Raw genomic sequence first — 14582 nt, 5'->3', positions numbered from 1 at the left:
CCCAAAGTGCTGGGATTGCAGGTGTGAGCCACTGCAACCGGCCTTTTTTGACTTTTTAATAATAGCCATCTGACAAGTGTAAGATGGTAGCTCACTGTGGTTTTAGTCTTCATTTTTCTGATGATTATGATGTTCAACATTTTTTCATATGATTATTGGCCACTGGCATGCCTTATTTTGAGAAATGTCTGTATGTATATCCTTTGCCTGCTTTTTAATGAGGTTGTTTTTTCCTTGTTGAGTTGTTGGAGTTCCTTGTATATTCTGGACATTAGTCCTTTGTTGGGGGGCATAATTTGCAAATATTTTCTCCCATTCTGTAGGTTGACTGTTTACTCTGTTGATTATTTCTTATGTTGTGCAGAAGCTTTTTTTTTTGTTTGTTTAATTAAGTCCCATTTGTCTATTTTTGTTTTTGTTGCACTTTCCGTTTGGCATCTTAGTCATAAATTCTTTGCCTAGGCCAATGCCCAGAAGAGTTTTTCCTAGGTTTTCTTCTAGGACTTTTATAGTTTCAGGTCTTATATTTAAGTCTTTAATCCATCTTCAGTTAATTTTTGTATATGGTAAGAGATAGAGGTCTAGTTTCATTCTTCTGTATGTGGCTAGCCACATACAGCACCATTTATTGAATAGAGAGTCTTTTCCCCATTGTTTTATTTTTGTCGACTTTTTTGAAGATCAGCTTGTTATAGGTATGTGGCTTTGTTTCTGGGTTCTCTGTTCTGTTCCATTGATCTCTGTGTCTATTTTTGGTACCAGCACCATGCTGTTTTAGTTACTATAGCCTTGTAATATAATTTGAAGTCAGGTAATGTGATACTTCTGGCTTTGTTCTTTTTGGTTAAGATTGGCTTTGGCTGTTCGGGCTCTTTTTTGGTTCTGTATAAACTTTAGGATTGTTTTTTCTAATTCTATGAAGAACGATGTTGATAGTTTGATAGGAATTGTGTTGAATCTGTAGATTTCTTCAGGGAATATGGTCGTTTTAATGATATTGATTCTTCCAATCCATGAATACGGGATGTTTTTCCAGTTGTTTGTGTAATCTGTGATTTCTTTAATCAGTCACGAGTGGGTATTGGTTCAACAACTTAACGTTTTATTTTACCTCCTCCTTCTTTCGTTTTGCTGTATATAATCCTACTAGCACCTTTGTAGCTAGACACGGTACTTTATAAGTTAACCTTTCCTGGGGGATCACTAGAGAATGGATGAGATAATATGCTCCTCCTCATCATCCCTTGTTTCTATGAAGGTGTTTATATCTTTTGAAAGTGAAGGCTTACTATGTGCCAGGCACTGTCCTAACAAGTACTTTTTATGCCTCAATCCATTTAATCCTCACTGCAGCCCTATGAGGTGGATACAATATGAATTCCACTTATCAGATTTAGAAAGGAAGTCTGCCAGTGGTTGAGTAATTTGCCCAAGGTCATATAATTAGTAATGCTGACTCCAGAGTTAGCTTTTTAAATCCCTAAATTATCAGTCTTATTCCTCTGAAGTAGTAGGACAAGTCTTCAGTTGACAAAGCTGAGTTTGCCTGTCTGGGATTGAAAGCCAAGCTATTAGTGTTCATGTCTGGAGATAACTTATGTCCCCCACTCCCACTTTTCCTCACTTCAACCTATTCCCCAACATGTGAAGAAAATGACTTTTCAAAAGGTTTTCCACTTCTGCTTCTTGTCAGAAAACCAGAAGCTCTATGATCCTTTGGGATTTTTCAGGAAGCGGAGCAACAGCCCCTTCTCCCCTGCTTTGTCTTCCCATCCATTGTCTTTAGAGGCCCAAAGGGAAGGGTCTGAGGGCAGACAGAGGCATCAGTCCACTGGCTCTTTACTGCTGGTTCCTGTGGTCAGTGGTGACTGATTACCAATCTGATCCTGGCGGGAAGGCTGTGTGACTTCTGAGAAGGGAAGCCACATTCCCGCAATGTTATTCCTTTCTCTCTCTCTCTCTTTTTTTTTTTTTTTTTTTTTTTGTATTTTTGGAGATTGAGTTGTGATCTCATTTTATAGTACCAAACATATGACCACTTCCTCAGCATTCTTTAAAAAGTATGCTATTTTAATATTTTTAAAGAGCCTTTGTGTGCTCACTGGTTTCAAAAATCTGTATGATTCCATTTAAGAACTGTTTGTGTTTGGAGTGCTATTTTTAGGGAATTTTTGTCCCTGCTGATTCTGACAGGTTGGCCCTTCCTGAATGTGGAGCCATTGCCTGGAAGTCAGGAGGCCCGGGACTTGGTGCTGGGTCTGCTGTCATTTGCCATATGACCTTCCTTGGGCAAATCCCTTCCCTTATTCTGGCCTCTAATTCCTTATATGTGAAATGAGTGGGTTGTAGGGTTATAGCAGATGTTCCCTAAGAACCAAGTCAATCCACAAATCCCATGATTCTTTTCCTGTCATAAACCTCTTTCGGAAATTTTGGTTTCTAAAGTTTTGATAGAGTCTTCGTACTCCCTAGAAATCCTCTGTTGTGACGTAAGGGGTGAGAGCTCAGCATGCCTGGGGCAGCACACCCTGAGATGCGTGACTGCTCCTAGGGCTGAAAGCCTGGGGAGGCAGCCAGGCGTGAAGTTGTGAGGGCAGACCTGCCTTAGGAAGCTCAGGCTTGTCTCTGTGGAGGGAGCCGCCTTTGGAAATTACAGCTGCTTTGTCTCTGCCAAGCTGCTGAAATGGTTATTGCTGGGTGGACATCACCTGGCCCTACTCCTGTCTCTTACCTACACTGGAGGACCTGGAGGGTGACACCTCTGTTGCTTGGGAGTCCAGTGTCCCTGGGAGGCACACTGACCTTGAGTTAGGAAATCAAAACCAAACCTTTTTCCTGAGGTTACTGTCAGAGCCCTGGCCTCAGGCTCCCAGGTCAGCCTTTCTTCAGTGCTTCACTTTCGTAAGATTTAGGCAAGTCTCACCTCTGGAGTTGGGAACCCACATACTTGTCGAGGTGGGTGTTGTTGGCTGAAGACCCAGAGGCCAAAGGCCCTGGCCTTTAGTTGCCTGAGGCCCTTTGAGGTGCCAGGAGCCCCTGTGGCTCTAGGTCCAGGAAACCGCTGCATGAATGTTTATGGATGAGGCTGCACTAGGGCAGAGGCAGAGTTGCCTGAGTGCCTGGAAGGCAGCTCGCTTCCTCAGCAGGGTGTGGGCAATGCCACCAGATGGTTAGGGGAAAAAGAGGCCATCTCTCAGGGAATGCGTGTTCCTGCTGAGCGTGGAGGAAAGGAAGGTGAGGCAGCTTTGGAACGCAACTAATTTTATTAAACCTGTCAGTTAGAGAGAGCCATTGTTGATACGACAGCACCATCTGCTGTTAGTTTAGAGCAACTGCTAGGAGCTACTAGCATACCCGCATAATTGCTGGGAGGGATTTTATTAATTTATATTTTTGTCATTCAAGCAATATCTCTTGAGAACCTACTGCTGTGGAGCACAGGGAAGCAGATGAGGACAGGTAAAAACAGTCCTCATCCATATGGAGTTGTAGTCTACAAGTCTGGTTCTTGGGTCTGAAACCTGGCTGCACATCCCAGTCACCTGAGAAACTTTTTCTGACTCCTGACCAGTGTGGAATCTGTCTTTCAAAAAGCTTCTCAGTCGATTGAGATGCAGCCTGCCCATGGAGTGGAGAAGTCTGTGGTCCATGTGAACTACTGATCTAGTACAACTCTTTCCCTTTACAAATAGGGAAACTGAGGCCCAGAAAGGGGAAGGGTCACCCAGTGAGCAAGTCAGACAGACAGGTCCAGAACACAGGTGTCCTAGCTACCAAGTCAGTTGCACTTTCTAGATACTGTGCTGTCTTCCTTCTTTATGGCTTTCATCTTCTTGTTGTATAAAAGGATTTTAAAAGATTATACTAAAACTTGTAAACGAAGCAATTCTAGTATTCAGCTCAGGCTGATCAACACGGTGAGTGATCTAATAATGCCCTCTGCAGTACAGGAGGAGAGAAGTGGGCAGAAAGGTCAGCTTCTGCTTACACGACCAGCAGGGAGGCCTCCCTAATAATAATTTCAGCACTTTTGCTGTGTGGCTAGTTTCAATTTTTAACTCTTTTTACTCAACTAATATAAGGATGAGTAAGTAATACAGCATTGTAGGAAAACTAGGCAATATAGATAGGCAAAAAAGGAAAATGAATGTAATTTACCACTCAGAAATAATTATTCTTAATATTTTAATGGATTTCTTTCAGTATTTTTTGTCTTTTTTCTTTGCTTATGAACATCCTCCCCCGTATGCATGTATGTATGTATGTATGTATGATGTATGTATGTATATATATATATTTATGTTTTTTAAAAACAGAATTTGGGTCACATTTGCATTATATTTCAAAGTTTTGAGGTTGCTAGTCTTATGAGGAGGCAGGTAGGGTGTCATTATATTTGTTTTACAGATGAGGACACTGAGGTCCAGGGAGACAAAATGGCACTCCCCAAGTCCCCTCGCTGGTCAGGGCTGTCTAGGACTGGATGCCAGGCCTCCTGATTTCTGGTTACTGTAGCCAGCATGAGGCTGGGACACTGTGCTCTGCCTTTCAGGGGTTGGAGTGCTTAGCGGACAGCTGTACGCCACAGGTGGGCATGATGGGCCTTTGGTGAGGAAGAGCGTTGAGGTTTACGATCCTGGAACAAATACCTGGAAGCAAGTGGCAGACATGAACATGTGCCGGCGCAATGCAGGTAATGACTGCTCTCTCCATCTCCCCTTTGGGGGTTGTGTGCCTTTTCTCCCTGAAGACACTGGCTCTAAACAACAGGGAGATTTCCCAGGGTCTGGAGCTGAGTGTATATCCTGAACAGGGAGTGTTCATTTGCCAGGTGGGCTCTCGGTTAGAGGAGGGGAGAAATTGAGACCCCAAAAGCTAGCTGCAGATCCTGCAACCTAGATGCAGAGGATCCCCTTTCCCCCCAGTGAAGGGTGATGACTTTACCGCACACAGATGAGCACAGACCTGGAAAAGTCCTCTGGTTGCCATCAGTGCCCCCTGCCCAACAGCTTTAGTAGGTAGCTAAGCACAGGGCTCTGTGGACAAGGGCCAGACAATGGCACTTGGTTCTATCTTTTCTTTGCCAGTGCCTGGCTAGGAGAACCTCTCACTTCCTACTTGAAACCAGTCTCCTTCCTTGCAGGGACAGTTGGACCCTTGATGAGTTCTTCTTTCCTTATTGCTTTCTTTGTATTCCTGTCTCTGCTTTCCTTCTTGTCTCCTATGCCTTCCTGTAGGAAAGATTTACTGTAGAGTATTTAGGTTTATATTTCTTGGAGCATGAGGCCCCTTTTAAGCTATTTCCTTTTTGGGCTTTGCCTTGTGGGTCGTGTACTGTGTCAGTATACCTTTTTGCCTCTTTGCTTTAGGAAAGTGTTGGCTTAGCCCAACTTCCTAGGCTAGAAAGACACACAGGTGACTTTCAGGCAGATCCATTTTCATTATTCTCATATTACCTGTTTGCTAAGCCCATTCGTGGCTGACTTGGAAGTGTAAACGGGGTGGGGGGTGGGGGGATATTTACTAATTTACTCATTGCCTGAGCCTGCTGTGAGAGAAGTTCTCATTTAGCTTTAAGCCACATGAGCAAAGAATTACAGGACCCTTAAGGCAGCTAGTCTATCTAGAACCTGGGAATTCAGTTTAGATGTAAATGTGTGTTTGTATAAAATTCATACATAGATATTTCTATTTTTTAATAACAAAAATGGAATTATAATATAACACTTTTATAACCCGTTTTTAAAAAAAACTCACTTTACAATCTCATGAACATCTTATTACAACACTAAACTTATTTATATGATATTATTTTAAATGACTATATCATAATTTAAACAACCAATCTACTATTGGACACAGGTTATTTCTATCTTTTCTATACTATAAGTAATACTTCAGTTATTATAAATGGTCTTTATAGCTAAATCAGTGTACACATTTAAAATTATTTCTTTAGAATAAAAGGCCAGAAATAGATTTTTTTTTTTTTTGAGACAGGGTCTCGCTCTCTCAGGCTAGATTGCAGTGGCATAATCTTGGCTCTGCAACTCTGCCTCCTGGGCTCAAGAGATCCTCCCACCTCAGCCTCCTGAGTAGGTGGGACCACAGGTATGCACCATCACGCCTGGCTAATTTTTGTATTTTTTGTAGAGACAGGGTTTTACCATGTTGCCCAGGTTGGTCTTGAACTCCTGGGCTCAAGTGATCCATCTGCCTTGGCCTCCCAAAGTGCTGGGATTACAGATGTGAGCCACTGTGCCTGGCCAGAAGTGGAATTTTTTAATCAGAGGGAGCACATGTATTTTAGACACCATCCAGGAAGGTGTCCATTTTATCGTCTCACCAGTATTTGAGAGTACCTTCAGCAACACTGATAATTACTACTTTTTGGAGTATCACCAATCTCTTAATCTAATTTTGAAAAAATACACAACCTATTGGACTATGGCCTTTGAAAGTCTTTTTTTTTTTTTTTTTTTAAGTATTTATTGATCATTCTTGGGTGTTTCTCGGAGAGGGGATGTGGCAGGGTCATACGATAATAGTGGAGAGAAGGTCAGCAGATAAACACATGAACAAAGGTCTCTGGTTTTCCTAGGCAGAGGTCCCTGCGGCCTTCCGCAGTGTTTGTGTCCCTGGGTATTTGAGATTAGGGAGTGGTGATGACTCTTAAGGAGCATGCTGCCTCCAAGCATCTGTTTAACAAGGCACATCTTGCACCGCCCTTAATCCATTTAACCCTGAGTTGACACAGCACATGTTTCAGAGAGCAGGGGGCTGGGGGCAAGGCCATAGGTCAACAGCATCCCAAGGCAGAAGAATTTCTCCTCCCAGACGGGGCGGCCGGGCAGAGGCGCTCCTCACTTCCTCCCAGACGGGGTGGCGGCCAGGCAGTGGTGCTCCTCACCTCCCAGACGGGGCGGCTGGGCAGAGGCGCTCCTCACTTCCCAGACGGGGTGGCCGGGCAGAGGGGCTCCTCATATCCCAGACGATGGACGGCCAGGCAGAGATGCTCCTCACTTCCTAGACGGGGTGGTGGCCGGGCAGAGACTGTAATCTTAGCACTTTGGGAGGCCAAGGCAGGTGGCTGGGAGGTGGAGGTTGTAGCGAGCCGAGATCACGCCACTGCACTCCAGCCTGGGCAACATTGAGCACTGAGTAAGTGAGACTCCGTCTGCAATCCCAGCACCTCGGGAGGCCGAGGCAGGCAGATCACTCGAGGCCAGGAGGTGGAGACCAGCGCGGTCAACACGGCGAAACCCCGTCTCCACCAAAAATACAAAAACCAGTCAGGCGTGGCGGCGCGCGCCTGCAATCCCAGGCACTCGGCAGGCCGAGGCAGGAGAATCACAGGAGCCCGAGGCAGGGAGGTTGCAGCGAGCCGAGATCACGGCAGTACAGTCCAGCCTCGGCAACAGAGGGAGACCGAAGAAAGGGGAGAGGGAGAGGGAGAGGGAGAGGGAGAGTCTTAATGAGCAATAATTAATTACGTTTTCCTATGCCATAGACCCTGCTGCATGAGACCTTGCCCAAAATCCATCTCCCTCTGAGATCAGGGTGGGAGCTGTTCCTCATCCCTGGGAGTTGTGTGTGAATGTAGACCCAGTCTTGTAAAGGGATTACAGACATAACCATCAGCATCACACAGTGTGGATATAACATAGGGCTTATCAGGGAAAAACTTAGCAGCAGAGAAGTAGTAGCATGCACGAAGTCCCCTGAATTGTCTTATTCCCTAGCTCAGGCCTGGCACAGGAGGTCTGTATACACCTTTCCAGTAAAGAGGGGTCTGTGCCCATATGCTCTACATACTTGTAGTGTAGGTGTGTGTGTGGCAGGGGGCATACACGTTATAAGTAATCAAAACTCCCTGGTCAGAGAAATGATCTTGTTAGGAAGAAGGATCCTTGGAGCCCAGTGGCTGTTGTCAATATTTTCTTTCACTTAGCAAACTCAAACCTGTGGAGCCAAATCTCTGTTGTATTACCATGAAGGGAGGAAAAGAGCCTCCCAGGCTATCCAGATTTGTCTCTTGATCAATTCTGATCTCTTAGTGCACCTGCTGTGATGTCTCCCATGGCTTTTGTTTGACTCACAGGGGTCTGTGCAGTCAATGGGCTCCTGTATGTGGTTGGAGGGGATGATGGATCCTGCAACTTGGCTTCGGTGGAGTACTACAATCCTGTCACTGACAAATGGACGCTGCTTCCAACCAACATGAGCACAGGGCGGAGCTATGCAGGTCAGTGTGTGCCATCTCCATGCCCACCCGAGAGGCCTCCAACACACTCGGGGAATGAGGGTTGGGTGGGCCAGTGAGATGAGGGGATGTGAGCTTGCTTAACTTGGGCCTGAGTGCCTCTGCCAGGGAAGACAGGTAATTGTTACATGGCCACCACTCCTTCATTCTGCACTCATGACAGATATTGATAATTAGCACTTATTACCCCCTGCCCCTGCCCGGACCCTGTGAACCTGAAGATAGCCTCAGAATTTATAACATTTGTTCCCTCGAGCCACTTCCAGCTGAACTGAGTTGTCACAAGAGATTTTAGAATTTCATTGCCGTTCCTGGCTTACTTTATGCCAGGCTCCTAGATGGCATGAGATGCAATTGTTGTTGTCCAGGGTTGAATTGGACAACTGGGAAGACAAGATGATGCATATACAAGTTCTAAATGACATACGCTAGACAGGCTTTAGCACATGAAAGACTGGTGAGAACTGGCAAAGCCAGGGAACCCTTCCTGGAGGAGATAGGCTCAATTAAACCTTGAGGGTGGATCACAATCACACAAATAGCTGTCCTTTACTGCATGGCTGGCCCCGTGCCGTGGGACAGTGTGTTAGGAACAGAGTGTGCATTTGTTCTCATCTTTTCAACAACTTTTGGGCTGAATGGGACCGTATCCGTCTATTTTATGGATGATGAAACTGAGGTTTGGAGAGTTTAAGTAACTTGCTGAAGGCCACACAGCTAATAAATGGCAAAGTCAGAGTTCAAACCCAGAGTTCTAAGTCCATGCCCTTTGTGCTACCCCAGCTCAGGGTAAGCCTTAGAGTAAGGCACCAGGCGGGTGTGGAAGCTTCTTGGGGAGTGTGTGTGAGGGGTTTGGTGAGTAGCAGGGGCAGGGGTGGCATCAGAGTGGGTACTACTAAGGTTGGGTCCATGGGGAGATGAGCAAATATATATCCATGGTGTGGTTCAGTTCCTTGTATCTGGTTTTCCAGAACCTGGAATAGAGATAACATTATTGATCCAGCATGCACAGAACATACCAGGCATTATCCAAAGTATTTTATAGTCATTGTCTCTTTTAATCCATACCACAACTCCAGGAATATTCTGCCGATTCCCATTTTGCATGATAAAGGTCAGTCATTCCATCTTGTTTGACTGCAGAGGAAGATTGTGCTGTGCAGATTTGAAGGAGTTTGCAGCACATTGTTTCAACGTGAGACTTCTGTTGCAATGGACTTTAACTTTTTTCTTCCTTTAGAGTTTTTTTCACCTTGTAATGCTTTTCTTGGCTAAGTATAAAACATTTTAGGAGAAGTTTGGTCCTGAGGTAATTCTGTTCTGGGATGAGTGAGACAAGTGAGGAATCTTCCCTTGACTCCATGTGTGCCTTAATGAGAGGGGAAGAGTTAAGTGTGGGTGGTTAGAATTTCATATATATGCTGACTATTTCATGTCCCTTTCTTCATTGTCTGCCCTCTCCAGAAGTAGGTAGGAAGGAGACAAGCAAACCTGCAATTTTATGTTCAAGCCCACTTACTGAGTCTTTTATCTTAAAGTCTAAGGAAATGCTCCAAAATGCAAAGATTTATATACAAATTTATTGGGGCCTTACTCATAATAGCAAAAAACTGAGAATTACTTAATGTCTGACATGAGGGAGATAGTTAATAATCTATGGGATATTTATATAGTTTATGGCTTTTTAATGTTATGAGAAAACATTTGTAATAGCCTGTTAGGTTAAAAAAGGATGCCAAGTTGTATGAACCTTGTGAACTCACGCATGTAGTCCTGTATTGGTGGTAGTGGGAGTGGGGGTTGAATAGCTGCTGCTTCTTCTACAGATGGATATTGGAGTCAGATATGAATTTGAATCCCAGCTCTGCCACTAGTCCTGGGTCTCTGGGCCAGGTATTCTAGCATACTGAACCCCTGTTGTCTTATTTGTAAAATGGGAATAAAATTAGACTAAGCCTTTTAGGGTGCTGTGAGAATGAAATGCAGTAATACTTGTGAAGAGCTAAGTACAATGCCTGCCTGGCATTAGACACCATGCAGTAAATGATTGTGGTTATTATTAGATGCTAGAAAGTATTCCAAAAAGACAGTGGTGGTTTTCTTTGTGTGAAGGGATTAAAGCTTTTTTCTTTGTGTTCTGCATTTTCCAGATTTCCCATAATGAGAATATATTACTTTTATTATTAAGATAAAGGTTATATGAAAAAGCAACACAGGAGCCTGCTTTCAAAAAAAAAAAAAAGCTACCTTCTGAAAGAGATGTCTGAGATTCAAGTAGGATGCTGTCAAGACCAGGCACCTGGACTCAGGTTCTGCCTGCCTCAAAGCTTCTATGTCTGCACCTTTAGCTAGGAATAAACAGGAAATAGATGTCTTAGCAGAATATCTCCAGTGGGGTATCCTGGCTTGATTTTAGCCATGTTCTCTCAATCTCATCTTCAACCAGAACATTTCATAGTTGTGGGACTATGTTAAAATGAGGCTCCAGTAACTATCCTGCCTGTAGACACCTGTAAGTTAGGATTTCATTTAGCAACAGGCACCAGAAACCCTGACAGATACTTTCCTAAATAAGGAAGTGAGTGTATTTGTCTCAGTAGAAAGAAATCCAAGGTTGGCCTGGGGGCTCAGACTGACATTGAAGAACTAGGTTTCTCTTCTCTTTTCTGTTCTGCCAGCTTTATCAAGGGCTGCTGCCTCCCCTTGGCCTTGCGTGAGCATTCCAGTCACAACACGAACAAAGCCAGCGTTGCAACACTGGCACACTTGTCTTTACAGTCTTATTGGCCAGCACTGGGTCACATGGCACATCTAGCTGCCAGGCAGTCTGGAAACCTGAGCTTGCAACTTGCTGGTGGCTGTAGTCGAGGATAGCAAGTAGGAAGGATGTTGACGGAATCAACCTGTAATATCTGCCATGTAGCCTCGGTCCCTTACAGTGAGATTTTGGGTCATACGTGGATTTATAGTTAAGTGCTGAGCATGGTTCACTCGGACTAAAACAGTAACACAGCATACATGTCTGGAGCATTTACCAAAGTCGAGATTGTCACACTGGCAGGGTCCCTTAGATGACATTCATGTGGGAACTGAGCCTAAAGAGGTCAAAGAACTTGCCAAAGGCCATAGCGCAGGTTGACTGGTGGCAGAGCTAGGAATGGAATTCAGTCTTTCTTGCTCCCATGAAGGCAGCCTGCTGTACTTTCCGCTTCATTCCAGTGTCTTCTAAAAGTAGAGATGAATCACCCATCGCTTCTCTTACAGTGATTCAAATTTAGAACTGCATAGCTGCCCCTGGGCGCTGAGCATTGTTGGACTGGGTGCTAGGGCTGGGGACGGGAGTCACCACAGTGAGTCCATGTGATGACACAGGATGAGGCCACTAGTCAGTGGTGTTTGAGGGACTGTGCTCATAGGTTCAAGTGTCTTGCCAGGACTTGGCTGTTGGAGTGGGGAACAGCCAGCTGCTAGCAGCCTGAGTCCACTTCAATATTAGGATAAAAATTGTACACATTTCCCTTGGCTGTGACTCAGGATATCTTGGATTCATGAACTCACTGGGACTCTGAGTAACTTTGGAGAAGCTAAGATGATAACTTTCTCCCCCTTTCTTATTAGGTGTTGCCGTGATTCACAAGTCCTTGTGACCCAAACTCCCACTGCTGGGAGGTGGAGGAAGGAGCAGGTGCTGCCTGTGACTCTGAACAGCAGGACCTTGGTGACTGGATTCAACTTGCTTGGGAGGGTCTGTGTTGCTGTGAGAACCGCTCTCCTCTGACTTGGCAGACTGGTGTTGTTCATCGCAGTGTGGACACCATTACCCACTCCCGCTCCCCTGAGGTGCTCTGGCCTGTGCCCTGAGCAAGGGGGTTCCTGACAGCCCCAGGCTGCACCTTTGGGCTTTGTTTTGGTGTTTCTACAGGGACAATACAGACCCTGGAGAGTGTGTGTGTGTGTGTGTGTGTGTGTGTGTGTGTGTGTGTAGACCATGGTGTTTCTCTATGTTTCTCTAAGTTGGGGGGTGAGCGTGTATGACAGTCTACTGGATTTCTTTACTACTGATCCTTTCGCTGTGTTAAAAATCAAGTCACAGAGACCTCTCTTCTGGATTTGTCCCATGGGGACCCTGAGACTACTAAAGCTGCTTTCTTCTGAAGGTCCAGTTGGACAGTCTGGGAATGTCCAGAAATAACCAGTGAGAGGGGCAGTTCTCTGGCCACACCCACTTATGTACTTTAACTACTGTGACTTTGTCTGCAGAAGAGCTGGAGAATTCTCAAAGCTGCACTGTGTCCTCTGTGTGCTAGAATGAGGGACAAATGGGTTCCCTGTGCTTCTCAGCCCGCTGTTTTTCCTTGAGTTCTCCTATAGGAAGCAGATGAGAACTGCCCAGTCTTCAGGTTTAGGCCATTGGTCTTTGATGTCATAGATTCCAGGCCTGGGAGATGTTATGTCTCTTCAGCTGGGAAAACTAGCTCTTCAGAGAAGCCTCGGGGTAACACTGAAAAAACAAAACAAAGCAAAACAAAAACAGGAAAAAAACAAAAAACCAAAGTGGTGAGGATTCAGTTCCTGCCTATAATGGTCTCAGAGAGGGTCCTACTTTTAGGTTTTCCCAGGACAGCACAGTCCTCATTTATACTTATTATCCAGGTTTAATTATTCACAGCACCCCATTTTACTCTCAGAAGTGTTCTGGTCTGGAGGATAAATAAGAGGTCACCCTCCTCCAGACCCAAAGGTAGATGTGTGCCTGTGTTGGATGGGGTCGTGTGTGATTCAGATGGACATTGGATGGCTTCAAAGGAATATACCACTAGAGCTGGCCCTTGGCACTTTGTGACAGTGGTCAAGTCTGTCTAATGTCCTTGTCTTCTTTTTCTTGTGCTTTCCCCCTATTCCAGGGTGTGCACCCTCTCCCCAACCCCCAATAACCCCACTACTACTTTCCCTGTGAGGTAGGAGATATCAGTGGGCCCTGGATTTGAGGCCTCCTAAGATGTGCTTGCATTTTAAAAAGGGAGCTTGGTGAGAGCTTTGCTAATTCACAGGTAAAAATTATTAATGATAGAACTTCAAGCATCTTGAGGAGCGGGCATTTGAGGGTGCATGGAGTAATTTGTATTTAAAAAACCTTAAAGTTGTGCTGTTCCTAAACTAGCAAATTGCTCATGCTGGAATTTCTGGCATAAGCAGGGGAAGTCTTGTGTCTGGAGAATAGTCTCATACCTTGCAGTCTGGGACACCCTCCCTACTTTGAGAATCCACCTACAGGAAGCCAAGGAACTTTATAAATCCTGATGTTGGACTTCTGATGCGACTGGGCTACTTCCAAGCAGGTGCTGCAGGAGATTGGCATCCCCCAGCCCCTGCAGTTAGAAACCCCGAGGTCTTCCCAGCCAGTGAGCCACTTTGTGTATTTACTGTATATTTATTGTGCCCTAAATGTGCATCTCTCCTAGAGACAAAACTTCTCTTTCTGATGTTAAGCACATGTGACTTCAACAAGATGCTTGGAGAACCACAAGGTACCCAGAATTTTTAGAAGCCTTCAGAAGAGGCTAAAATATCCAGCTTTGGGGGACCTGGAAGAAATGTCTCCAAAGGAAGCAAGGCATGTTTTAGTTAAGTGCTCTGGTCTCACTATGAAGTGGGGATGACTGTGGCTTCATAACTCTACCTGGCTGTGGGTTGGAAGCTGATGGAATGAGAAATGTCCTTTCTCCTTCTCTGAGGAAATTTTGAAACTTGTTTGGGTGTGTCTGTGTGATGGGGATGAGGCTGGGGTTGGGATCTGATGTATGCCATTCACAGAAGCTCTCAATTTCAGATGATAGGTGAATTCCCCGCCCCTCCCCCACCACTGAGAAGCTAGACTTTCATGCTGGAGAGGCTATTTTTTATGTGTCGTCTTCCGGGGAAGGGTCCCTCCACCGAAAGCTAGCCAGTCATGTTTTCTGTTTTTGGATTTTTGCAATTGGTTTCACCTCATGTCTCCCTCCCTACAAAGCACTGCCTCTGCTGGGCGTGCTGCCAAGGCCATGTGCACTCCACCCTCATGTGTCCTTTCTCACGGGCACCAGAACACTGGTACGTCGTCACCAAAGCCAATCTGCTCTAGCTGCCCACAGATGCCACCAAAACCTGCTATCTCTTCATCACCAGGTATGATTCTCTTTCCACAGTGGACACAGCAGGCTATTTTCTAGTTTGTGCTGGTCACATGGTAGATGAAGCCTCTTACTGCCCCACTTAGGGTGGCCACGGCTGCTTGTGAATGCAGCTTTGCCAGTGACATATCTGTCATCTGATTGTGGTG

General features: G+C 45.2%; 1 protein-coding gene across 14 annotated transcripts in view; it reads left to right on the top strand.

The window, feature by feature from the left end:
* KLHL3 (kelch like family member 3) overlaps positions 1-12805 on the top strand; it is a 279066-nt gene extending 266261 nt beyond the window's left edge. For 10 of the 14 annotated variants that reach the window (XM_054555190.2, XM_054555185.2, XM_054555184.2 and 7 more), the window contains 2 exons: positions 4553-4693; positions 8102-11865. In XM_054555190.2, the coding sequence (XP_054411165.1) occupies positions 4553-4693; positions 8102-8322 (362 nt within the window). In that variant the 3' untranslated portion in view covers positions 8323-11865. 14 annotated transcript variants of the gene reach the window in all.
* The last annotated feature ends 1777 nt before the right edge of the window (positions 12806-14582 follow it).

The sequence above is a fragment of the Pongo abelii genome, chromosome 4, assembly GCF_028885655.2.
Source record: "Pongo abelii isolate AG06213 chromosome 4, NHGRI_mPonAbe1-v2.0_pri, whole genome shotgun sequence".
Taxonomy (NCBI): Eukaryota; Metazoa; Chordata; class Mammalia; order Primates; family Hominidae; genus Pongo; species Pongo abelii.
Note: the sequence above shows the minus strand (reverse complement) of the source record. Positions and strands in the feature narration are given on the sequence as shown.